Source organism: Physeter macrocephalus, chromosome 9 (genome assembly GCF_002837175.3).
Source record: "Physeter macrocephalus isolate SW-GA chromosome 9, ASM283717v5, whole genome shotgun sequence".
NCBI lineage: Eukaryota > Metazoa > Chordata > Mammalia > Artiodactyla > Physeteridae > Physeter > Physeter macrocephalus.
In genome coordinates this window covers 73,570,174-73,594,846 of record NC_041222.1, presented here as the reverse complement: position 1 = coordinate 73,594,846, position 24,673 = coordinate 73,570,174, and the positions used below count along the sequence as shown (strand labels likewise).

The following is a 24,673-nucleotide window of genomic DNA, read 5'->3' as shown; positions in this document are numbered from 1 at the left end:
TGGCAAATAATTTTAATTATTTGACCTAACGTTTAAGTCCTACTAGTCTGTGAATGTGGATCTAGAGTCTGTAGAGTGAGTCCTTCATGCTTTCAAATGTTGAGTTCGGGACATGATGGAAGATGGGGGTCTGTCTTCCTTATTCAGTAACAAAACAAGCACAGGAGGACCTAGCACCAAGGAAGATAGAGATGCAAAGCTGAAAAAGCCCGGTTCACTCGGACTTTAGTAGGGAGACAGGCAAGTCAAAGAACTGTAGGGGAACCCTGTTAATCTGATGGAACAGGGAAAGCTTCTCTGGGAAAGTGGCAGTTGAGCTGAGTTGTGAAGAAAGAAGAGTATTCCTAGCAAGGACAAAGTGCAAGGGAAGGCTAAAATTAAGGTGTGAAAGAATATGATGTTTTTAGGAAATTGCAGGTACTTGAATATAGCCAGAGCTGAGAGCTGGAGTGACGGAAGGTGAGGCTTCAGAGCTAGTTGGCAAACACCTGTTGGTGTATGTTACAAAACTAAGAACTTTGAACTTTACCCTGGAGGCATCTCCATACTTATCAGTTCAGCCTTATCTCTTTAAATTGTAGCTTTGTGCATTTTCCCAAATGCACTTTTTCACCTGTTTGTGCTTGTGGTACGGCTGAGAAACACCTAACGTTTCTTTCTTTTTTTTAAATTTTATTTATGTATTTTTGCTGCGTTGGGTCTTCGTTGCTGCACGCAGGCTTTCTTTAGTTGTGGTGAGCAAGGGCTGCTCACTGTGGTGGTTTGTTGCAGAGCTTGGGCTCTAGGCGTGCAGGCTTCAGTAGTTGTGGCTCGTGGGCTCTAGAGCGCAGGCTCAGTAGTTGTGGTGCACGGGCTTAGTTGATCCGTGGCATGTGGGGTCTTCCCAGAGTCGGGGCTCGAAACTGTGTCTCCTGAGTTGGCAGGTGAATTCTTAACCACTGTGCCACTAGGGAAGTCCACACCTAACGTTTCTAATCTTAGATGTTACCTTCTCAATTATCACCTCCGGTATAAAGGGTTTTGTTTTGTTTTCTTAATCTTCAGTCACTAAAACTCCAATGCTGCCAGGCAGCGAGCTAGGGCTTGATAATATAAAAATCACGTAAGTCGTTTTCCCTGCCCTCAAGGATAAATGTTGAGAAAAGTAGGGGGAACCTTGCACCATCCAGCTGAGTATCCCAGGCGGAGAGACCAACAGTTGTGAAAACATGAACAATTAATAGAGAACAGTAAACAAACAGCTAGTAAATGTCGTCCATGTGTTATATAGGCTTTGAAGTCCTCAAGTCCCTACTTTAGTGTAACGTGAACTGTGTGTTTGTGAGTCTAACATTGGTTAAGCATATGAAATAAGCTTAAGTATGGTGTATATCAAATCACTTCAACGGAGAGTTTCCACAATAAATATTACCATGGCTAGTGTTTCTCAAGTATTACCATGTTTAGTGTTTCTTTTTGCCTGAGGAACCCAACTGAAATTCCGACACGTTTTAGAAAGATGAAAGTGTGATACAAACATGAAGATACCGTCTTGAGACTGAAACATTAAGACTATGAAATATATTATTGAAAATACTTTTAAAATCTGCAAGCTCTTTAAGCTTAATTCCTTTTTTCCAGTTATATATATATATTTCAGATTATTTTCGAGTATAGATTATTACAAGTTAATTCTTTATTAAGAATAAAATAAAGGGCATAAAATTTGGTTAAAAAAGAAAACTACTCATTTGCTTGTATGTGCATAGAATATTTCAGAAAGATACCCCCAAACTAGTAATATGGTGGAGAGAGCTAGCTGCTGGGGGGAGGCAGATGGGAGGAAGAAATTTCACAATATACCTGTTTGTAATTTTGGAATATTTAATCCATTTGAAATCAGTACTTAATAAAAAAATTAAACTTAAAAATATATAAAATTCCCTCCTCCCAATTCAAGCTTTGAACTAGTAACTCATCACTCTAGAAGCAAGTTAGTGATTTTTAGTTGCCTTAAAAAACATCATTACGTATGTTCTGTTTGACGGTTTTTCTTTCATAGAAGCTTATGTCAGTGGTGCTGAAAATATGTGCTGCTAAATATCCTGGTTTTTCAGTAATAGAAGTTAACACTTTTAAGAAGCATTATTTATGTAAAATACAAAACGATTAGCAGTAATTTAGAATGTGATCTTTTTTGGTGCAGAAATAAGATCATATTATACATGCTGTTTGCAATTTGCCCTTTTGGCTTAATTTATTGTCATCTTACCATGTTAGGATAAATAGTCTAGCTTGTTATTTTTAACGAGTTTATGGTGTGTAGCATGCAGGCACTATAATTTATTTAACCATTCCCCTATTGAGCATTTTGGTAGTTTCCACTGTTTCATGAACAATGTTGCTGAGACAGTCTCAAATAACAGCTTTGGGCACTCATGAAAGTATTTTTGTAAGACAGACATCTGGAACTGAAATTGCTGTATCAATGTGAATGCAAATTTAAAATTGAATAAATAACTTTCCATATCAGTTTGTACCCCTGTCAGCAGTGTATGAGTGGACCTTGCCAATGTGAGTTCTTTTTTTTTTTTGTCTTGTCTAACATTAAAGGTTAAAAAGTGATATCTATTGTTTTCATTTGACTTTCTTGAATAGTGTGGTTGGCATCTTTTAAATGTTTACTGACTCTTCTGTCACCTTGTCTATTCCTCTCATTTGACCATTTTTCTGTGGTGTCCCTCCACTGTTTTAATGAAATATAATGGCACCTTTATCTGTGATAGATAGTAGGTGTTAATGTGTCGTGTGTTGCAGTTATTTTCTCTAGTGTTTTGTAGCTTTTGACTATGTGTATATATTTGGACCATATAAAGTTTTAAGTTTTTATGTAGATAAGTTTCAACTTTTTCTTTTGGCTTCTTATTTCTTTTCTTCTCCTCTCTTCTTTTCCCCTCCTACTTCCTCATTTACTATGTTTAAAAGACTTCACCAATCCAACATTATAAATATATTCTCCCAGGTGTTCTTCTAGCACTTTCATCGTTTCATTTTTCATATTTAAATCTTTATTCCACCTAGAAGTTCTTTTGGTGAAAGGACTGAGGATTATTTGTAATTAAATGAGCTTTATCTTTCTCCATATGGTGAGCTAGTTTGTCTAAATATTTTAATACTCTTTCTCCTAACTCATGTGAGATGCCACTTTTATTGTGTACTAAATTTACTTAAATTTAATGTCTGGTAGGCCTCTTTCTCCTCATTGCTCCTTCTTTTTACAATTTACCTGGCATTTTCTAGTATTTTTCTTCTTCCAGATGAGCTTAAGAATGTTTCTGGCAGATTACCCAAAATCCCAACGTGATTTTGATTGTCATTACAGTGCTTTTATATATCAGTCAGTTTGGGAAGAACTAGCATGTTTATAATGTTGAATCTTCCTCTCGGTAAACAAGTTATATTGTGCATATAACTGTATATTCATTTTCTTTATTGTGTTTTATGCTTTTTTAAAAATTGAAGTATAGTTGATTTATAATGCTGTGCCAGTTGCTGCTGTACAGCAAAGTGCCTCAGTTATACACATAGAGACATTCCTTTTATAATTTTCTTTTCTATTACAGTTTATCGCAGGAGATTGGATAGAGTTCCCTGTGCTATACAGTAGGACCTTGTTGTTTATCCGTTCTACACGTAATATTTTGCATTTACCAACCCAAATTCGCCGTCCATCACTCTCCCTCTCCCCTCTTGGCAACCACAAGTCTGATCTCTATGTCTGTGCGTCTGTTTCTGTTTTGTAGATACGTTTGTGTCATATTTTAGATTCCACATATAAGTGATATCATATGCTATTTGTCTTTCTCTTTCTGACTTACTTCACTTAGTATGATAATCTCTAGTTGTGTCCATGTTGCTGCAAATGGCATTATTTTGTTCTTTTAAGGCTGATTAGTATTCCATTGTATATTATGTACCACGTCTTCTTTGTTCATTCATGTGTTGATGGACATTTAGGTTGTTTCCATGTTTTGGCTATTGTGAATAGTGCTGCTATGAACATAGGGGTGCATGTATCTTTTTTAATTATAGTTTTGTCTGGGTATATGCCCAGGAGTGGGATTGCTGGATCATATGGTAATTCTATTTTGAGTTTTCTAAGGAACCTCCATAATGTTTTCCGTAGTGGCTGCACCAAGTTACATTCCCACCAACAGTGCAAGAGGGTTCCCTTTTCTCCTCACCCTCTCCAGCATTTGTTATTTGTAGACTTTTTAATGATGGCCGTTCTGACCGATTTTGAGCATCTTTTCATGTGCCTACGAGCCATCTGTATGTTTTCTTTGGAGAAATGTCTATTAAGGTCTTCTGCCCATTTTTCAATTGGGTTGTTTGTTTTTTTGCTGTTGAGTTGTATGAGCTGTTTGTATATTTTGGAGATTAAGCCCTTGTCTGTCTCATCATTTACAAATAGTTTCTCCCATTCTGTAGGTCGTCTTTTTTTTTTTTATTGTTTCCTTTGCTGTGCAAAAGCTTGTAAGTTTGATTAGGTCCCATTTGTTTATTTTTGTTTTTATTTCTATTGCCTTGGGAGACTGACCTAAGAAAACGTTTGCAAGATTTATGTCAGAGGATGTTTTACCTATGCTCTCTTCTAGGAGTTTTATGGTGTCATGTCTTATGTTTAAGTCTTTAAGCCATTTTGAGTTTATTTTTGTGCATGGTGTGAGGGTGCGTTCTAACTTCATTGGTTTGCACGCAGCTGTCCAACTTTCCCAGCACCACTTGCTGAAGAGACTTTTTCCCACTTTATATTCTTGCCTCCTTTGGAAGATTAATTGACTAGGTGTGTGGATTTATTTCTGGGCTCCCTATTCTGTTCCATTGATCCATATGTGTGTTTTTGTACCAATACCACACTGTTTTGATTACTGTATGCTTTTTGTTTTAAACCAGGTCCTGATCATTTCTTCTTAAAGATGTTATTAGACATTGTCTTTTTGTTTCTATCACGAATGATCTCTTTTCTTACCATTATATTTTATTTCAGTGGTGTGCTTTGTAACTCTTGCCAGATCACAAGTATCCATGGAGATAGCTGGAGATGACTGGAGGCATGGTAGGAGCCAATTTCTTAAGGGCTTGAGGATTATGCTAGAAGCTTGAATTTTATCTTGAAAGCTCTTGAGAGATCCTGGAAGATTTTAGGGATGGGGTGATATAACCTCTAACAGCTGACTTTTTTGGGGGGAGTGCCTGTCACGCACTCTCTATAAATGTTGTCATATTTTAATCATATCAACCTTGTTTTACAGATGATTTGATCATATTTACATTTTAGAACAACCATTTGGGTGCTAATGTGGAGGATGGATTCATAGGAAGCTTTTATGATGAGAGATTAGATTAGAATTGGTAAGGCCAGGACTTTGTTGGTGGTCCAGAGGTTAGGACTCCATGCTTCCCTTGCAGGGGGCACAGGTTTGATCCCTGGTCGGGGAACTAGGATCCTGCAAGCTGCACAGCATGGCCAAAAACACAAAAACAAAAACAGAAACAAAAAAACCCCAAAACAAAACAAAAAAAGAATTGGTAAGGCCTACACAGTAGAAATGGAGAGGGAGGGAAATATAAGTATAGAGGTAGAATCTGCAGGTCGCGTTGACTGGATGCAGAGTTGATGGAGAAGGAATCATGGCTGACTTCCAGCTTTCTGGCCTGAGCAAGAGGTTGGAGATGCCCTTCCTAAGATGCGGAGACCTGAAAGAGAAGGAAGAGGAAGCTGTGGTGGGGGCAGAGTTGGAGGGGAGGAAAGATGAGTTGAGTTTTGGGTGTGTACAATTACTGCTATACTTTTTATCTTTAAAAAGGAAAGAAAAATTTTATTAGGAAGTACAAAATGGAAAGTAAATTCTAGCTAAAATTCTAGTTTAAATGCTTGTATGAATTAATTTAAATTTCTTGCAACATTTAGTTTTTAATTGACTGTGGGGCCTAGTGGGGCTGGAATTTTTTTTTTTTTTGAGTGTCACCAATTTGTTCTGGTTCTCCTCTTATCTCTGTGACTACACATTGTCTCAGTCTTCTTTATGAACTGTTCTCCCTTTCAACCCCCAACCCCCAGTTGTTATTTTTTATTTTATTTTTATTTTGTTTGTTTGTTTGTTTTGTTTTTTGTTTTTTGTTTTTTTTGCGGTACGCGGGCCTCTCACTGTTGTGGCCTCTCCCGTTGCAGAGCACAGGCTCCGGACGCGCAGGCTCAGCGGCCACGGCTCACGGGCCCAGCCGCTCCGCGGCATGTGGAATCTTCCCGGACCAGGGCACGAACCCGCGTCCCCTGCTTCGGCAGGCAGACTCTCAACCACTGCGCCACCAGGGAAGCCCTATTTTATTTTATTTTAAAAAAATTTATTTATTTTTGGCTGCATTGGGTCTTCGTTGCTGCGCGCAGGCTTTCTCTAGTTGCGGTGAGCAGGGGCTGCTCTTCGTTGCGGTGCGCGGGCTTCCCATTGTGGTGGCTTCTTTTCTTGTGGAGCACGGGCTCTAGGCGCCCCCGGGCTTCAGTAGTTGTGGCTTGTGGGCTCAGTAGTTGTGGCTCGTGGGCTCTGGAGCACAGGGTCAGTAGTTGCGGTGCACAGGCTTAGTTGCTACGCGGCATGTGGGATTTTCCTGGACCAGGGCTCGAACCTGTATCCCCTGCATTGGCAGGTGGATTCTTAACCACTGCGCCACCAGGGAAGCCCTGTTATTTTTTAAATAAACTTTTAATTTTAGAATAGTTTTACATTTACAGAAATGTTGCAAGGATAGTACAGAGAGTTCCTGTATACCTGGCACCCAGTTTTCCCTGTTGTCAGCTTCTTAATAAAAATGGTACAGTTGTCACAACTAATGAACTAAAATTGTTACATTATTATTAACAAAAGCCCATTCTTTTTTTAAATTGAGTATAGTTGACATATAGTATTGTATTAGTTTCAGGTGTACAACAGAATGATTTGATATTTGTATACACTGAAAAATGATCACCACAGTAAGTATAGTTACCATTCATCACCATACAAAGTTACAATTTTTGTTTCCTTTTTAAAGTCCATTCTTTATTCTGATTTCCTTAGTTTTTACTTAATGTCCCTTTTCTGTTCCAGGACCCCATCCAGAATACCACATTACTTTTAGTCATCATGTCTCTTTAGGCTTTTCTTGACTGTGACAGCTTCTCAGATTTTCCTTATTTTGGATAATCTTGACAGTTTTAAGAATGGCCAGGTGTTTTGTAGACTGTCCTTCAATATGGGTTTGTCTCATGTTTTTTTCATGGATGGGCTGGGTTTATGGGTTTTGGGGAGAAAGACCACAGGAGTAAAGAGCTAGTTTCATGATATATCCAAGGTACATACTGTGAACATGACTCATCACTGTCGATGTTGACCTTGATCACCTGGCTGAGGTAGCATTTGCCAGATTTCTCCATATTGTGAAGTTACTCTCCCCTCACCCCCGCCACCTTTTTCCATCCTGTATGCTTCAGAAGGAAGTCGTATTCATCTTGATATCATCAGCATGAAGGCATGGTCTGGCACAGAGTAGTGTTTGTTGAACTTAACTGGTTCCCTGTTATTTTGTGAGTCTCACTAAAGTCCTGACAGATAATTTTCTCTGTTTTATCAATATGAAATAAAAATTAGTGAATTTGAGTAACTTCCCAAAAGTCACACATTAAGTGGTCAAATTGGAATTTGAACCCAGTCTTTCTGAATGCAAAGCCTGTGGTCTTTACCATTCTGGCTTCACAGACTTGTATTTACTTTGGCCATCTTCCCTAAGTACTTGTAATACAAAAGTGTCTATAGATAATGTGGTTAGATCCTTGGTTATATGGAAATTTCATTCTTCTATAATTCATCTTTTCAATTTAAACTTGTACTTTAGACTCCTTAGCCTCGAAAAGGGGAGACGTCTGTGCCCTGTATTGCTTGATCCAATTACAGTGGAATGTCTTCTTTTTAATTCCCTACAGAATTGTGTAGGTGGGTTGCAGCAGGGCCATACTGGGAAAATGGATACCAGTTAGGATGCTATTACAGTAGTATAGGACTGGCTATATAATTTGTAAGACTCAGTGCAAAATGAAAACATAGGGTCCCTTGTCAAAAATTATTGAGGTGGGAATTCCCTGGCTGTCCAGTGGTTAGGTCTTGGTGCTCTCACTGCCAGGGCCCGGGTTCAGTCCCTGGTTGGGGAACTAAGATCCCGGAAGCTGTGTGGCACAGCCAAAAAAAAGATTATTAAGAATTTCGAGACAGTGACAGCAGAGCATTAAACCTAGCATGGGGCTCTTCTAAGCATGAGACCCTGTGTGACTGCACATCACACAGCCATGAATCTGGCCTTGCAGTAGAAGCAGTAGGCAAAGAGGGCCAATATTAAAGCTGTGGGAGTAGGACTGGAGAAGAGTGGTAACGCAAGATATTAAAGAGGTATAGCTACAGGGATTGATTGATGATTAGATGTGATAGGTGAGTGGGTGGATAAAATATGGAATGTAAAGTTTCTGATGGGGTAATACTATTCACTGACACAGGAAATCAGAGGACCAGGTTAGCTTTGAGGGGAAAATAATGAGTTCAGTTTTAAACATATTAACAACCGAGTGTGGATATTCAGGCAACACTTGGATATACAAGTATTCATAGAAAAAGAGCAGGAGGATACAATCATAACTGATAGTACTTACTTATCTCTGATGTTGAGGACCAGAGTGGAGGGTGGCCATTGGGTGGAGACTTTAACCTTTTAAAGAAAGTATCCATGTATTTCTTGTATGACTGAGAAATAATATTTTTATTCATGAAAATCAAGTCACAAAGTATTATTGTGTTTGTAAGAGAAATGGATTGAATCTGAAAGCAAAAGTTTGCAAAAGTTTATACTAGTAAAAAGAGAGGCATTTATGAAAGAAATAGATTTGCAGCTGCATATTTTCTGTTGCCAGTAATACCATACACATGATTCAAAATGGGCTGTTAGTTTACTATTCTTTAATTTTTTTGTTGAGCACTCACAATCTATTGGTTGCTCTACAGGGTGTGTAATTTTAAAAATTTACATAAAATTTTACTCTTAAGTTGTATCTCTGTGTGATCTTGGGAAAATTACCAAGCTTCTCTGAGTATAGTTTCTTTATTGGTAAAGTAGAGACGAAACTAACTTTACTGGGAATGTGAGAATTAAATAGGATTATAAGTGCAAGTTCTTTGTAAACTCTAAACTTTGTAAGTTCATACCCTTTAGCTCTGCACCCTTCTTAGTGAGCCTCCCATCTCCTTCCCAGTTTCATCTCCAACAGCCTACCTTCTCAACTCATTTTCTCACCACCTCCTGAACATCCCTTGTACTTTTCTGCTTCCTTAACTTTGGTCTCATTCATTTGTTTAATCAACAAGTGTGTATTGAGCATCTCACCCCCCTCGAGGCTTTGTTTAAATATCACCTTCTCAATGAAGCCTACAATGTCTACCCTATTCAAAATCACAATCTGCTCTTCCTCTTTAGCACTCCCAATCCCCCTTAACTTTTTTATATAACTTCACACTCATGACATAACAAATTACTTACCTATTGTCTCTTCCTGCTATACCCTCTTCCCAATAGAAGTAAAATTTCATTTAGGTAGAGATCTTTGTTTTGTTTTATGATGTATCCCAGGCATATAGAACACTGTCTGGTACAGAGTAGGTACTCAATACAAGTTTATGGAATGAGTGAATGAATGAATATGCATTGTGCCAGACTTTAAGCCAGGCACCAGGTAGATAGTTGTGAAGAAGCAGAGATGGTTCCTTCCGTCGTGGAACATCCAGCCTAGCACTGTAGTGGTTTTTCTGCCTGCTTGGGCTGCCCTCCTGCAGGAAATGTCAGTGACTAATTGCTGAGTTCAGAGTAGCCTTTCTGCTCAGCAGTGAGCAATTTTCAGATACTTTTGCTTTTAAGTTTAAAAAAAATTCTGATAGGAAGAGGGGGGAAAATAGCAATGCATTTTCTTTAGTCATTCTAAGTTAAAAGTCAACAATTTTCCCCAATGCAAGGCGGAACAGTATCCTCTTTAAAGCGCCGGGCCTTATAGATTGTTGAAAGAGGTCATGGAGTATAGCTAGTTTACTTTTTCGTTCTTTCTTTTTTTTTTTTTTTGTAGTAGGCGGGCCTCTCACTGTTGTGGCCTCTCCCATTGCGGAGCACAGGCTCCGGACGCACAGGCTCAGCGGCCATGGCTCACGGGCCCAGCCGCTCTGCGGCATGTGGGGTCTTCCCGGACTGGGGCACGAACCCGTGTCCCCTGCATCAGCAGGCGGATTCTCAACCACTGCGCCACCAGGGAAGCCCCTTTCTTTCTTTTTAACCTGAAGAAAGATGGTTGTAATTTTTCATGCCATTGAAAATGAAAAGATGTGCAGTAAACATGTTTATTGCTGTCTTTTTTCAAATTGTGAAATGCTTCATCCATGAGATCTTGACCTATTTCTTCAGGTCCTCTATATGCAGTTGGTCAATATGAGTTTTTATATTGCTAGAACTCTTTTTTAAGAAAAGAGGGGAAAAAAGAGCTCAAATTGAGTGTATTTAAAAATAATTGCTGACCCAGCACACGTAAAACAATGTGTCAGCAGCTATTCTTTCTCTCACTGTGTTCTCATACAGGCAACCGCACAATCCATAGACCTTCGAAGGCTGGGGGGCCTACTTGCAAGATGGAATAAAGAATTAAGGAAGAACACTGCTGCACAGGTATGCAACTGAACTATATGATTTTTAATATCCCTTCCACATGGAGACTATTGATCTTGATAATTTAAACTCCCAAATCCTGTTTGTCCTCATTTATTTGAATAATCCAGTTGATAACATTTTGTGTATATATGTCTTCTAAATTACTATTTTAATTCTTCACCTCACTTTGCTATCAAATATCTTCTAGCTTAAGTTTGATATTCCACCTTAATTTCTTTCTCTGCATGTAAATTCTGATGTAGATATGAATTATTTTTGCCCATGATCTTTTTGTCAGAAAAAAATTGATGAAATGAAACTCTTGTGGAAGTAGCCTCAGTCTATTGTAAAAAATTTTTGTGGTGTCCCATGAACCCATGATATGATGTAAAAAATTTACTCTGCCAGATTTTTATTATCATCTTGCACTAGGTAACAACTTAACTTTGTTTAACAATTGTTGCAGTGTGAATAAACTCTACAAGATCCTCAACAAAACAAAGAACAATACAAAATAAGAATTCAACTCAAGCAATGACCGCTATGCAAGGTCTCCTCTAATGCTTTTGACTGATTTATAAGCCCTCTTGTGTGCTAACATCACCCTGTAGATACACTTCTATCATAGCATTTATGTAAATGTATATAATGTATTATAAACATTGATGCCAATGTCTTCTTTTAGAAAGTGTTCATAGACATTTCCAAGGATACAAGAAAAATCTCTGAAACAAAAAAATCACACACACACACACGATGCCATAAATTAAAAGTGCAGAGAATGAAGAAATAAAAACATGGCTAGAGAAAAAATAGAGCCAGGGACAAGGCTAAAAATGCAGATAGGAATGACCTTCACATTTGCTACAGCTGGGCCATGAATTTGTCTCTAAGCTGACAGCCTCATTGGTCCTACAATTCGTGGTGTCCATAGGTAAAAAACAAACCTGTTACCCTGGAGAAGTAAAACTATTCCCAGAATTGAGATCAGATTGGACTGTCTCCCAGGGATGCTCATGAAGAGAACATTGTGTTATATGAGGAGCAGTGTCCTTTACAGCATCCCTGACAGGGTGTCTAGTTCACAAGGATGCCTCTTACAGCCTGATGGCAGCACACCAAAAAGGGATTCATGGGTTAAAGCACTGTTTCTGAGGTGGAGCACTCTCAGTGATCATGGCTTCACAACATTTTATTTCTCACACCTAGTACAGTTATTGGCATATAGCAGGTGTCAAAAAGTATTTGTTGAGTGAATGTCAAATGGAGAAGACATAGTTCAAAGGCTCCCTCTAAAAGGCCCCTCTGATTACCAAGACCTAACATCCTGCTCCCCAACTCTGCACCCCTTTTTAGCTATCAAGTGATACAGTTATGAAATATTTCTTCTACTGTTGGGGTAAATTGCCATTTCAATTTTAATATTAAACTTATCATGTCTTCTCCAAATATGGGAGTGAGGCTGGGCCATTTGTGTGTGGGTGTACACACTTGCTGGTGGTGGTAGTGGTAGTTTTGGGTCAAGAAAGTACTCATCAAACTGGGAGGTCAGTTTGCTAGTGACCTTCACAGTGCTCCTGGCTTAGATCCAGACTCCCACATCCAGGCTGTTCTTCAGAGCAGAGGCAGAGTTGGTGATGGTGCCACATTGGGCCTTTGTCATTGGTCTGTGTGCTGAGCATAAGGAAGACCCAGTAACAAGTCACAGGGGCACTGGCATTAAAAGAGACTCAGCGCTGAGCTAGCAGCTCCTGACTCGGGGCTCCTTATAGTCCTGTAGGGTTACTGGGGTTGAGCTGAGCTCATGGGTTGGAGTTCAGTCACTTTAGCTGGCAGAGTTAGAGGCTTGGGTTAGGGCCTGGTATAAGGGTTTTTCTTCCTGGTGTATGTCACCATCTCTCATTCCTGTCTGTCATCTTCTTGTTGTCATTGACGTTGTAAAGGTGTTTTAGAGCAGGAACGCAGTCCCTCTGTGCAGCTTTCCACCTGCAAAATCTCAGGGGTGTCTTCATCATGATGAGGGAACTCTTCATCTTCTGGTGTGAAACCTTTCCTTGTTCTTGCTTCAACAGCAATGGCACTGCCAGGCCTAGAACAGGAAACTGGGAGGGGCAGTGCAGTGGCAAAGAGTATGGACTCTGGAAGCTGACTCCCTGGGTTTGAATCCTGGCCCCGTGACAAACAAGTTACTTATTCTTTCTGTGCCTCAGTTTCCTCATCTGTAAAAAAGGATAATAATGGTACCAATAATGGTACCAAGCTGTAAAAAAGGCTAATAATGGTACCAAAGGGTTATTGTGAGGACTAAATTTGATGATACATGTAAATTGCTTAGAACAGTATCTATCTACATGTAGTAAACATTATATAATAATGTTTGCTCATAATAATAATAAAATAACAAGTATTACTGTCCTATTCGAAGAGAAGAACTAATATAGCTAGTAAATCAACATAATATTGACTTACTAAAATATTGATTGAGTGTCTACTATGGGCTAGGGTCTTTTCTAGGTCATTGAAACAATGTTGACCATGATAGACATAATCGTCATGGAGCTTACAGATGAATGGGGCCACAGACGTTAAACTAACAATTACACCAGTATAATTGTACACTGGCATCTCTCTTATTAGGGAAGTTGAACCTTGACCCAGGGTTCAGGCATTTTAGTCTTAAGAATTCCAACATACAGTAGAAACAGCACCTCTTTTTTTTTTTTTTTTAAAAAGAGTCTTCTTGTTATCTCATGCTGTATGACAAAATGCCCCCCACATTGGTGGCTTAAAATAACAACAGTAATTTATTTGCTCAAAATTCTGCAATTAGAGCAAGGTTTATCAGAGATAGCTCATGTTTGTTCTGTGTGGTGACTACTGAGATTGCTCAACTAGGGCTGGAGGGTCCATCCAAGCTGGATCACTCACATAGTGTCTGTTGGCTGGGAGCTTATCTGGGGCTGTTGACCAGGACCCCAGTACTCCTTCATATGATCTCTTCATGTGGCTAAGTTGGGCTTCTCACAGCCTGGCAGCTGGGTTCTGAAGAGAAGCACCCCGAAAAGATAGGCCACAATGTGCAAGCACTTATCAAGGCTCTGCTCACATACTACTTCTTAATGTCCCTTTGGCCAAAGCCAGTTCCTTGGCCAAGACCAGAGTAAGTGTGGGAGGGGACTATACAAGGGCAAGAATTCTGAGAGGGGAGAATATAGGGTCTAGAAAAGTAATAGGCTACCATAGTGAGAAAGACTAAATCTATATTTTCTCAAAAAATTTTTTGTCCTTTTTTCTCCTTAATCACCTCTGCCTTATCCCCTATCTCTGAGACATCAGGGAGAAGTCACATATGTGGGAAGTGAGGTCTCTTCTGTATCGAAAGTCCTTTGGAGAGTGGTTAAAAACTCCTGTTACAGGCCGTATAATTTAGGCCAATATTATTCTATGTTAAGTAGATGTTTTACTCTCATTGAAAGTATGGTGAAGAAAGAAAGAGTAAATTTAATTAAACTGTGTTATTTTGATATGCAGAGCTGGATCTTTGCTAGTAAAAAGAGTGACAAAGTAGGAGGTCCCAGGGTTGTCTGAATAGTGTAAAAGTATAGACATACAAATTTGTTGTCAAGAGGAGCCAAACCACGGTCAGGAAAATGCCACTGGGCATCCAGTCTGAAGTATAGTGAGAAAGACAAATGGGAGAAATCGCAGGTAGGTCAGTATCTGAAGGACACTGACAAGTTCAGGAGAGTAGAAGAGCTCAAAAGTGAGTCTGTGAAAGCTGAGTGTGTGCTGGAACTGAGCTCCCAGCACTGAAAGTTCCTTAAAGGGAGGGGCTGGGTCTGGCTTGTTGCCTTCTCTGTCCTCAACACCTAGCTCACTGCCAAATACAGAGGAGGCACTCCAAGCGGTTGTTGAATGGATATAGACATTGAGGTTTGAAGAAACTGCAGGTTGTAAACCATTCCCTCTCTTTAAGATCCTGGTGCCATAAAATAATTAGAATGACTCTTTAAAAAATATGTACCCTTTAAAAAATATGTCACTCTGCGGTGGTTGGAGGTGGCGGGGCTCAAAAAGTCACTCCTCTGATTAAAATCCTTTGATGGCTTCCCTTCCCACCTAGATATCTACATGGCTTCCTTGCTTCTTTTAGGTCTGTACTCAAAAAAAGGCCTTCCACAATAAACAAAATATTCTCATCACTTTCTATCCTGCTTTTTCTTTACAGCATTTATCCCCACATGACCCGTATATTTCTTCTTTTCAAAAAAAATTTATTTAATTTATTTTTGACTGCGTTGGGTCTTCGTTGCTGCATGTGGGCTTTCTCTAGTTGTGGCGAGTGGGGGCTACTCTTTGTTGTGGTGCGCGGGCTTCTCATTGCGGTGGCTTCTCTTGTTGCGGAACACAGGCTCTAGGTGCGCAGGCTTCAGTAGTTGTGGCTTACGGGTTCTAGAGGGCAGGCTCACTAGTTGCGCCACATGGGCTTAGTTAATCTGCGCATGTGGGATCTTCCCGGACCAGGGATTGAACCGTGTCCCCTGCATTGGCAGGCGGATTCTTAACTACTGCGCTACCAGGGAAGTTCCTATCCATATATTTCTTTTTTATGGTCTGCCTCTCCCCACTAGATTGTAAGCTCCTTGAAAGCAGGAGCTTTGTTTTGTTCACTGTGGTATAGGCCCTGGCACCTAAAACAATGCCTGACATGTAGAAGCTGCTCAAAAATACTTGTTGAATGGATGAAAAAATGTACCAAGCAATGGAAAGCTAGAGCTTCTCTGATTTCATCTGGCTAGAGGCCAAGACCCTGGAGAATCTTGGCCTCTAGTGGGATGCAAGTGTCCATGTGGGCTCCTAAATCCATGTCCCTCCTACTTGACCAGAGGGAAGAACTGATCTTGACAATGCCAGGAGCCCAGGCCCTCCTGTTCTGGAGTTACTGTTAACTCTGTGTAATTGTGAGGTTGAGGGCCGGGATAGTACAGGATTCATATGGTTTGGGAATGGTACCAAGCGCAGCCGCATCAGTCTTTAAGTTAGCTAGAGTACTTTTCCAGCTTCCAACCAGAAAACCTTGACTGAAGGGGTTCAAAAAATTGAAAGAAACCCCCTGTGTTGGGTATGTGGATAGGCAAGGAAAAAGTGGTAGATAGGATTATGAGAGATAGATAACATCTCGTTCAAAAGTAAGACTAAGAGTTACTGAGTTTAGTCAGATTTGTGTTTTGAAATATTTTCTGTAGTTGCATGTAAATGGATTGGAGAGGGCTGGAGTGAATTAGGGAGAAAGTAAGGAAGAACATTCCAGAGGAAATAGCATGAACATCAAGGAATGCAATAGAGTATTACAGCTGCGCTAGGGCTTAGCAGGGATAGCTCATCTATCTCTCTAGAGTACTGAGGAGGAGGGAGTGGAAGGGTAAGAAGTTCAGCATTGCTCGTACAAGGCTGGCAATGAAGAGATGGTAGAAGGTAAGCAGGATAAGTTAGAATTAGTATGTTTATAAGAAATTTCAGAAGAGACCACCACAACATCTGCAATTTACACAAATAAGAATTGATGAATTGAAATGAAAGTTCTAACAGGAACCATCAATGGTATGAATGTTAGTCCTTGGGATTACAGTAAGGATCCCCTAAACTCTTGCAAAGTTAGATTCTTGAGAGAGTTAAGCTATGAAATCAACACATAGTGGGAGAGTTTAACTAGTATTGAAAGTAGGAGTTGAAAACAATAAAGTGTAAATTATAGGTGGAAAATTTTAAAGTAAATTGCAGGGTATAGTTTATGGATACATTAGCATGTTTACTCTGTGATGTATAGAACAGAACTTCTCTACTGGTGTGCCAATTATAGGTGTGACTCTAAGAATTTAAAAAGATTATCATTAAAAACTTAATCAGAAATGACATAGCTATTTCACCATGAAACCTAATGTCAAAAAGGTAATATTCACAGAAACATGGTCAAGTTTCTCATGAAAAATTTTAAAATATTTTATTTGGATATTTAGCCAGAATCAATGTTATTTTCTCAAATGGTCTATTTTAAATTTTTATCATATATAATGATAAAGAAAATATAATGATTTTTTTTCACCAAGTTCCTCATAGACCTTAAGGTGACCCCAGTATGATCTGCATATATAATTTTATCTTTGTGCCATGACATCAAAAAGTTGGGAAGCAGTAGGAGTTACTAACTTACCTAAAAAAGAGAAATAAAATATCATTAGAAAATATTCAGGGACTTCTCTGGTGGCACAGTGGTTAAGAATCCACCTGCCAATGCAGGGGACCCAGGTTCGAGCCCTGGTCTGGGAAGATTCCACATGCCACGGAGCAACTAAGCCCGTGCACCACAACTACTGAGCCTGCGCTCTAGAGCCTGTGAGCCACAACCACTGAGCCCGTGTGCCACAACTACTGAAGCCCACGCTCCTAGAGCCTGTGCTCCGCAACAAGAGAAACCACTGCAATGAGAAGCCCACGCACCGCAACAAAGAGTAGCCCCTGCTCGCTGCAGCTAGAGAAAAGCCTGCATGCAGCAATGAAGACCCAATGCGGCCAAAAATAAATAATAAATTAATTGTTTTAAAAAAGAAAATATTCAGCAGGAGTGTGTAGGTTGTATTCCCCCAGAAGCATACACAAGGCAAGGATTTGAGTGCACTTAGTTTGTTTAGGAGATGATAGCAGGAAGCATCAGTAAGGGAGTGGAGAAGTGAGACAGGGATGGGAGGGAAGCAGTACCGGTGGGTTAATGCACAGGTTACCCCTGTAGACAACTGGGGGCTGGAGAGCCTCTGGGAGACAGAGTAGTTTATGCTTCAAAGTTGTTTCGCCCCGGGGTGTGGAAACAAGTTTACCCATTCACTTCTTTACATCATTTTCACTACTGCTCCCAGGAGTGTAAATCCCATCCCTTCTGGCCTGTATGCAGTCAGAGAAGGCTCTTGGGGCCAGAGGAAGCCTTCAGGCAGAGTCGTAGGTACTTGCAGTGAGAAGTTTTTGGATATGTGAAAGATGTAAGTACATGTATAGCTCACTAGGTTTTGGTCCCATCCCCACTAAGTGACTTTTATTATTTGCCATCTGACCTAGGTTGGCCTACAGAGAAGAATATGTCTTGTCTTATCCAGTTGCCACTGCCTCCAATATAGCTCTTAAATCAGTCCACTTCTGTATTCTTGTCCAGGCTGCCAACATCCTTTGTGCTACATCAGTAAACTCCTAACTGCTCTCAGCCTTTCTGTTCTCATCCTCCCCTCCAATCTGTTCTTCTTCACAGCAGCCACAGTGATCTTCATAAAATGAGAATCAAATAATGTCACTCCCTGGCTAACTCTTTAGGGTTTTTTCATTGACTATAGGATGAGTTACATACAGTTCCTGCATAGTTTACTGTCTGACCCTTGCTCATATATCACCATTTTCCTCTTACAATCTACCCTTTAGCTCCATTGGATTTCTGTCATGCCTGAAAGAATATGCTAAAAGCCCTGCTGTAGGGCTTTTGTACATGCCCTTTCCTCAGTCTAGATTATAGACCTAGAATATTCTTCTACCAAGTCTTGTCTGTTTCATTTTCATCTTTCTGGACTCAGTTTAATTGTCCTTTCCTTAGATAGGTCTTTCCTGACACCCCTCCCCAACCCCTCCCACTGTACCCTCTCTCCTGCAACAAACAAAGAAACAAACAAAATTTCCTAGCTATATTTTCTCTCAGAACTCTGTATTTTTCCTTTTGAGAAAATCTCTGAACCAGACCACTGCAGCCTCCCCAGGTTGGTCCTCTGGCTCCAACTGCCTTTCCCTTAGACCAGGAGTCTCAAAGTATCAAAGAAAGAAGGGCCTTTAAGGGATGGGACAGGTTACATAAATGAGTGGGTGGAGACAGTGGCAACTAGAGAGCACTTGGCAGCCACTCCAATTCCAGCTATTTGTTGCCAGAATTTGCTGGATTTCTTGATTTTTTTTTCCCCAAGAGACCAAGAATCCTGATTTTCGTGCAAGATTTTCTAATTTCTAACTGTTATAATAAAAAAAAATTACCCCCCCTGAGCAAAATAGCCAAAACAATCTTGGAAAAAGGAAAAAAAAACCCCAACAAAGTTGGAGGTCTCACACCTCCTGATTTAAAAAGTTATTACAAAGCTACAGTAATCAAAACAGGGTGGTACTGGACCAATGGAATAGAATAGAAAGCCCAGAAATAAACCCTTGCATATGTAGTCAAATGATTTTCAACAAGTATTCCAAGACCATTCAATGGAGAAAAGACAGTGTTTTCAACAAATTGTGTTGGGAAAACTGGATATCCACATGCAAAAGGATGATGTTCTATGCTTACTTTATATCATATATAAAAAAGAAAGAACTCAAAATGGATCAAAGACCTAAATGTGAGACCTAAAACTGTAACACATAGGGGAAAAGCATCCTTTGATTTCTTGGATATGATACCAAAAGCATAGGCAGCAAGAGTAGAAATAGATAAATTGGACTACATCAAAATTAAAAACTTCTGGGGCTTCCCTGGTGGTGCAGTGGTTAAGAATCTGCCTGCCAATGTAGGGGACATGGGTTCGAGCCCTGGTCCGGGAAGATCCCACATGCCGCGGACCAACTAAGCCTGTGCGCCAGAACTACTGAGCCTGTCCTCTAGAGCCCGTGCTCCGCGACAAGAGAAGCCACCGAAATGAGAAGCCTGTGCACCGCAACGAAGAGTAGCTCCCGCTCATCGCAACTAGAGAAAGCCCGCGCGCAACAACAAAGACCCAACGCAGCCAAAAAAAAACACTTCTCTGCAGGGCACAGTTGACAGAGTGAAAAGGCAACCTATGAAATGGGAAAAAATATTTGCAAGTCATATATCTGGTGAGGGGTTAATATCCAGAAGATTAAAAGAACTACAATGCAACAACAATAAAATAACATTATTAAAAAATGGGTAAAGGACTTGAATAGATATTTCTCTGAAGAAGATATACAAATGGCCAAAAAACATATGAAAAGATGCTCAACATCGCTAATCGTTAGAGAAATGCACATCAAAGCCACAAGGAGATATCACCTTACCTCACACCCATTAGGATGACTGCTATTAAAAGAAAAAAAAACCCAAATCAGAAAATAACAAGTGTTGGCAAGAATGTGGAGAAATTGGAACCCTTGTGCACTGCTGGTGGGAATGTAAAATGGTGCAGCCGCTATGGAAAACAGTAGGTGGTCCCTTAAAAAATATTTTTTAAAAATTTATTTATTTATTTATTTTTGGCTGTGTTGGGTCTTCGTTTCTGTGTGAGGGCTTTCTCTAGTTGCAGCGAGCAGGGCCACTCCTCATTTCAGTGCGTGGGCCTCTCACTATCAAGGCCTCTCGTTGCAGAGCACAGGCTCTGAGACGCGCAGGCTCAGTAGTTGTGGCTCACGGACCCAGTTGCTCCGCGGCATGTGGGATCTCCCCAGACCAGGGCTCGAACCCGTGTCCCCTGCATTAGCAGGCAGATTCTCAACCACTGTGCCACCAGGGAAGCCCCCCTTAAAATATTAAAAACAATTGTGAATCAGAAATCCTAATTTTGGGTATATATACAAAATAATTGAAGGCAGGATCTCAAAGAGATACTTGTACAACGATGTTCACAGCAGCATTATTCATAATAGCCAAAAGGTGGAAGCAGAGGAATAGTGTGGTGTATACACGCAATGGAATGTTTTTTAGCCTTGAAAAGGAGAGAGGTTTTGACACTTACAAGTGAATTAACCTTGAGGACATTATGCTAAGTGAAATAAGCCTGTCACAAAAAGACAAATACTGTATGATTTCACTTACATGAGGTATCTGGAGTGGTCAAACTCATTGTAACTTAAGGTAGAATGGTGGCTGCCAGGGGTTGGGTGCGGAGGAAAATGGGGAGTTGTTTGAGTTTTGGTCTTGCAAGATTTAAAAGTTCTGGGAGGCTTCCCTGGTGGTGCAGTGGTTAAGAATCCGCCTGCCAATGCAGGGGACACGGGTTCAAGCCCTGGTCCGGGAAGATCCCACATGCCGTGGAGCAACTAAGCCCGTGCGCCACAACTGCTGAGCCCGCGTGCCTAGAGCCCGTGCTCCGCCAAAAGAGAAGGCACCGCAATAAGAAGCACGTGCACTGCAACGAGGAGTAGCCCCCACTCGCGGCAACTAGAGAAAGCCCGCGTGCAGCAACGAAGACCCAACGGAGCCAAAAATAAATTATTTAATTAAATAAATTTAAAAAAACAAACAAACCACAATGAGGTATCACCTCACACTGGTCAGAATGGCTACCATCTAAAAATCTACAAATAATAAATGCTGGAGAGGGTGTAGAGAAAAGGGAACCTTCCTACACTGTTGGTGGGAATGTAAATTGGTGCAGCCACTATGGAAAACAGTGTGGAGGTTCCTCAGAAAACTAAAAATAGAGCTACCATATGATCCAGCAATCCCACTCCTAAGCATATATCCAGAAATGATAAAAATTCTAATTTGAAACAATACATGCAGTGTTCTTTAGCAGCACTAGTGTGCTGTTCTTTAACACCCACCCAACGGAGCCAAAAAAAAAAAAAAAAAAAGTTCTGGAGATAGATTCACTACAATGTGAATATTCTTAACACTACTGAACTGTACACTTAAAAACAGTTAAGAGGGTAAGTTTTATGTTATTTGTATTTTGCCACAATTAAAAATTAAAAAAAAAATTTTATTTGAAAAAAAGAAAAAACCAAACCAAACAAAAAACTCCCAAAACTCTGAGTATACTAACAAAACACATTTATCACAGTGTGTGGTTTGAAGCCTTTGCCTTCCGTCAGTGAATTTCAAATCTAAGCATGTACAATATTAGGATAACCTGGTGGGCTTGTTAAACATATTGCTGGGCCCCGCCCCCCAGAGTTTCTGAATCAGTAAGCCTGGGGTGAGGACTGAGAATTTGCATTTCTAACAAGTTCCCAAGTGTTTTGAGGCTACTGCTACTGATCCAAGGATTATACTTTGAGGGATACTGCATTAGATAATACCACAGGCTTATTCTCTATTAATCTCTATATATGTGTTTGTGACAAATCTTTGGTTTTGGAGTCCTTGAAAATTTTGTGCCTGCCATGCCCTGAAGCCGTGCATTATGCCATGTGACCCTGCTTCTTGGGCCGGTAGTATGCTATAGAGAAAGGGCTAGACCTAATAGGCTGGGCATTTTTGCACAGTTTATGTTGAATAATCCTACTAGACCTAATAGGCTGCCCAATTTTGCACAATATATGTTGAATAATCCAATTAGAATAATCCAATCCAGTTTTGAATGCAAGACACAACACAGGCAGGTCAGGTTGAAGTAGAGGCTAAGAGAAGCTTAATTCTGAGGAAATAACTGGTCAGGTCACCAGAATAGCCTCTCTTTACCTCGAGCAATGTGAACCACATTCCACTGCCATGAGGCCTGTGTGGCCGCTGAGAAGCTTCCTGTGCTCCTCCACTTACTGGTGTGACCCTAATATAAACCTGCATCTTCCCTGCTGACAACTGCAAGTCTCCATTCCGTGTTTCCTGGAAGATCCTCCCACTCTGTTTTGATAGTTCTGATATCGCCATCATACCATTGAGTCTCTGCTTTCCTTTGGAAGGAAACAATATTCCAAATGAGAGAGTTTTTCCATCTGCTAGAATGCCTTCGAATAATTGCAATATATGACTCTTAGGGAACATCCTGGAATTGCCGTAAAAATCGGTAAACACATCTCATTCCAACATCCTGCTTCTCTCCTCCCTGACTGCCCCTCAGCCAGTTGATTTAGTGAAGACAGCATTCAAAAATCTTAGCAGGTTTCTCCGCTAATGTTTCTCCCCTCCAGTCCTTTCTCCCCCAGAATAGGAGAAAGCAGATTGTAGCTTTGAAAGGGGGCGGCCACAAGCAGCTACTGTCTACAGCGCAAAAGGTGGCCTTAAAAGTAGGAGCTTTTTCTTATGAAGGGAATGTCAGAGGCTGGACGGTTGCCTAGAAACGGCCACCGAGAGGAGAGCTGCCTGAAGTCTCTCCCGTTTCAGAAACTAAGAGGTGGTGACGGGGTAGCAGCTCTCGCATAGAGAGATGCTGAGAAAGCTCGTCCTCTTTGGGATAACTGCCAAGATTCAAACTTGGACCGTGGCCCAATACGGGTCCAAGTGGGGCGGGCACTTCCCGATCCGGGCATCGGGCGAGATCCTGTCAGCCGGTAATCACTGGTTGCTCTCCAGTCTGTCTCGCGACGTCATCCCACAGCGCCGGAAGTGGAGGAGTAACGTGAGCTTGTCAGCCTCCGCCGTTTCTAGGTAAGGCGGTTATCTGCCTGTCTCTTTTGCGTTCCGGGTTGAGAGCCGTGAGAGTGGGCCTCAGGCCGGGTCCACTACTGCCTCTGAGTGATGTGCCCTGAATAACGCTCTCACGGCTTCTTTCCCGGCAGGCGTTGCAGCATCCTCGGGCTCTAGGGCTCTAGGGCTCTAGGGCTCAGGGCTTCCCATTAACCGCCTGCCGTGTTTTGGCGGCGCTCACGTTGGCCTCCGTCCCACTTCGCGTTCGTTCACCTGTGCCCCTGACACCTGTACCTAGCTTGGTCGGAACACAAGCAGAGGAAATATTAGAGAATGGGCACTGTCCAACCCAAGGAGGCGGCGCAGCCTGTCAGGAAGGACATTGTTTTCTCCAGAAACGCTCCATGAGAGGAACTTGAGGGCCCTTCACAGCGTCCTCAACAGGCCTTACAGGAAGGCCAGAAGAAGCAAGCCTTTTCTCATGCAGACCAGTGATAGCGGTTCAACAAAGCAAGTATATAATATCCATGTGGAATTAATGTGGTCCAGGTTTGGAGCCTTTTGAGAATTTGATTTATATTGGGCGTCATTAGAACACTTGAGATAGGACTCTTCACGTGGGAAGACACAACAGATTTGTGCCCTTTCACCTTAGTTGCACAGTCAGTGCTGTCGGATGATCTTTTTACATTTCCTTAGCTCCTGCTTTCATCCTACCTTCACTATTAGCAAGAGTGATAGTAGTGTTGAATGCTTGTTTTTTGCCAGATACTAAACTTTTTACTTCTTAATTTAGCCCTTGTGACAACGCTGTGGTGTAGAGCAGTAATTAATATCGTTTTACAGCTGAAGAAATAAAGACTTAGCTTAAATAACTGGCCACAAGTCGCACAGTCCGTAGGTGGTGGAGGTAAGATTTGAACTTGAGCAGTTGGATTTCAGAGGCTTGGATGTTATCCAGTATTTTATATTAATTTTCCTCAACTGTTTATCAAGCTCCCAAACACCTTACTCTGTTGTTGTCTACTATTTTAGGGAGAAAATTGAGGTCATCAGATGTGCTCTCCCTCAAATTTCTGCCCCTGCCTTCCCTTCATACAGTCATCTAGATTTACACCTATTTTTACCTTTCCTTCAGTATCAGAGGATGAGCTGTCTCCTGATCAAAGCAATTTCCTTTATTTTTGCTTCTGCCCTTTCTTTTATAGTTTCACCTATGAGACCTTGTTTTCATTTGTCTCTTCTGCCCTTGTTTATGTCCCAGTCATGTATAAACAGGGTCAGGTTTCTCATATCCATGTGTGTTCCCCCACCCACCCGCTCCCAAACTTTTAAAAGAGTATTCTAAGTTCTGTCTCCAACTCCAACTTGCTGTTCCCTTTGACTGGAATCTTCTCTCTGATTCCTTTCTCTACCTCCTCACCTAATTAGGCTGCCCACTTTCACCTAATTAACCCAGTTAATGTATAGTTCTCATTTTAGGCCCACCTCTTATCGAAAACCTTCCTTGACACCTCCTTTCTCCAAGTCTAGGTTGGATACTGCAGCTTTTTTTTTTTTTTTTTTTTTTTTTTTTTTTTTGTGGTATGCGGGCCTTCCCCTGTTGTGGCCTCT

General features: G+C 40.9%; 1 protein-coding gene across 9 annotated transcripts in view; it reads left to right on the top strand.

Annotated features, from left to right (window-relative positions):
• APTX (aprataxin) overlaps positions 1-24,673 on the top strand; it is a 79,330-nt gene that overhangs the window by 601 nt on the left and 54,056 nt on the right. For 3 of the 9 annotated variants that reach the window (XM_055087233.1, XM_055087234.1, XM_007116183.2), the window contains exon 1: positions 23,037-23,608. In XM_055087233.1, coding sequence (XP_054943208.1) covers positions 23,541-23,608 — 68 coding nt within the window. In that variant the 5' untranslated portion in view covers positions 23,037-23,540. Of the gene's footprint in view, positions 1-5,029; positions 5,099-10,677; positions 10,765-22,993; positions 23,609-24,673 lie in introns of those variants that run through there. The other 6 variants (XM_028494046.2, XM_028494042.2, XM_028494045.2 and 3 more) reach the window with 6 other exon arrangements.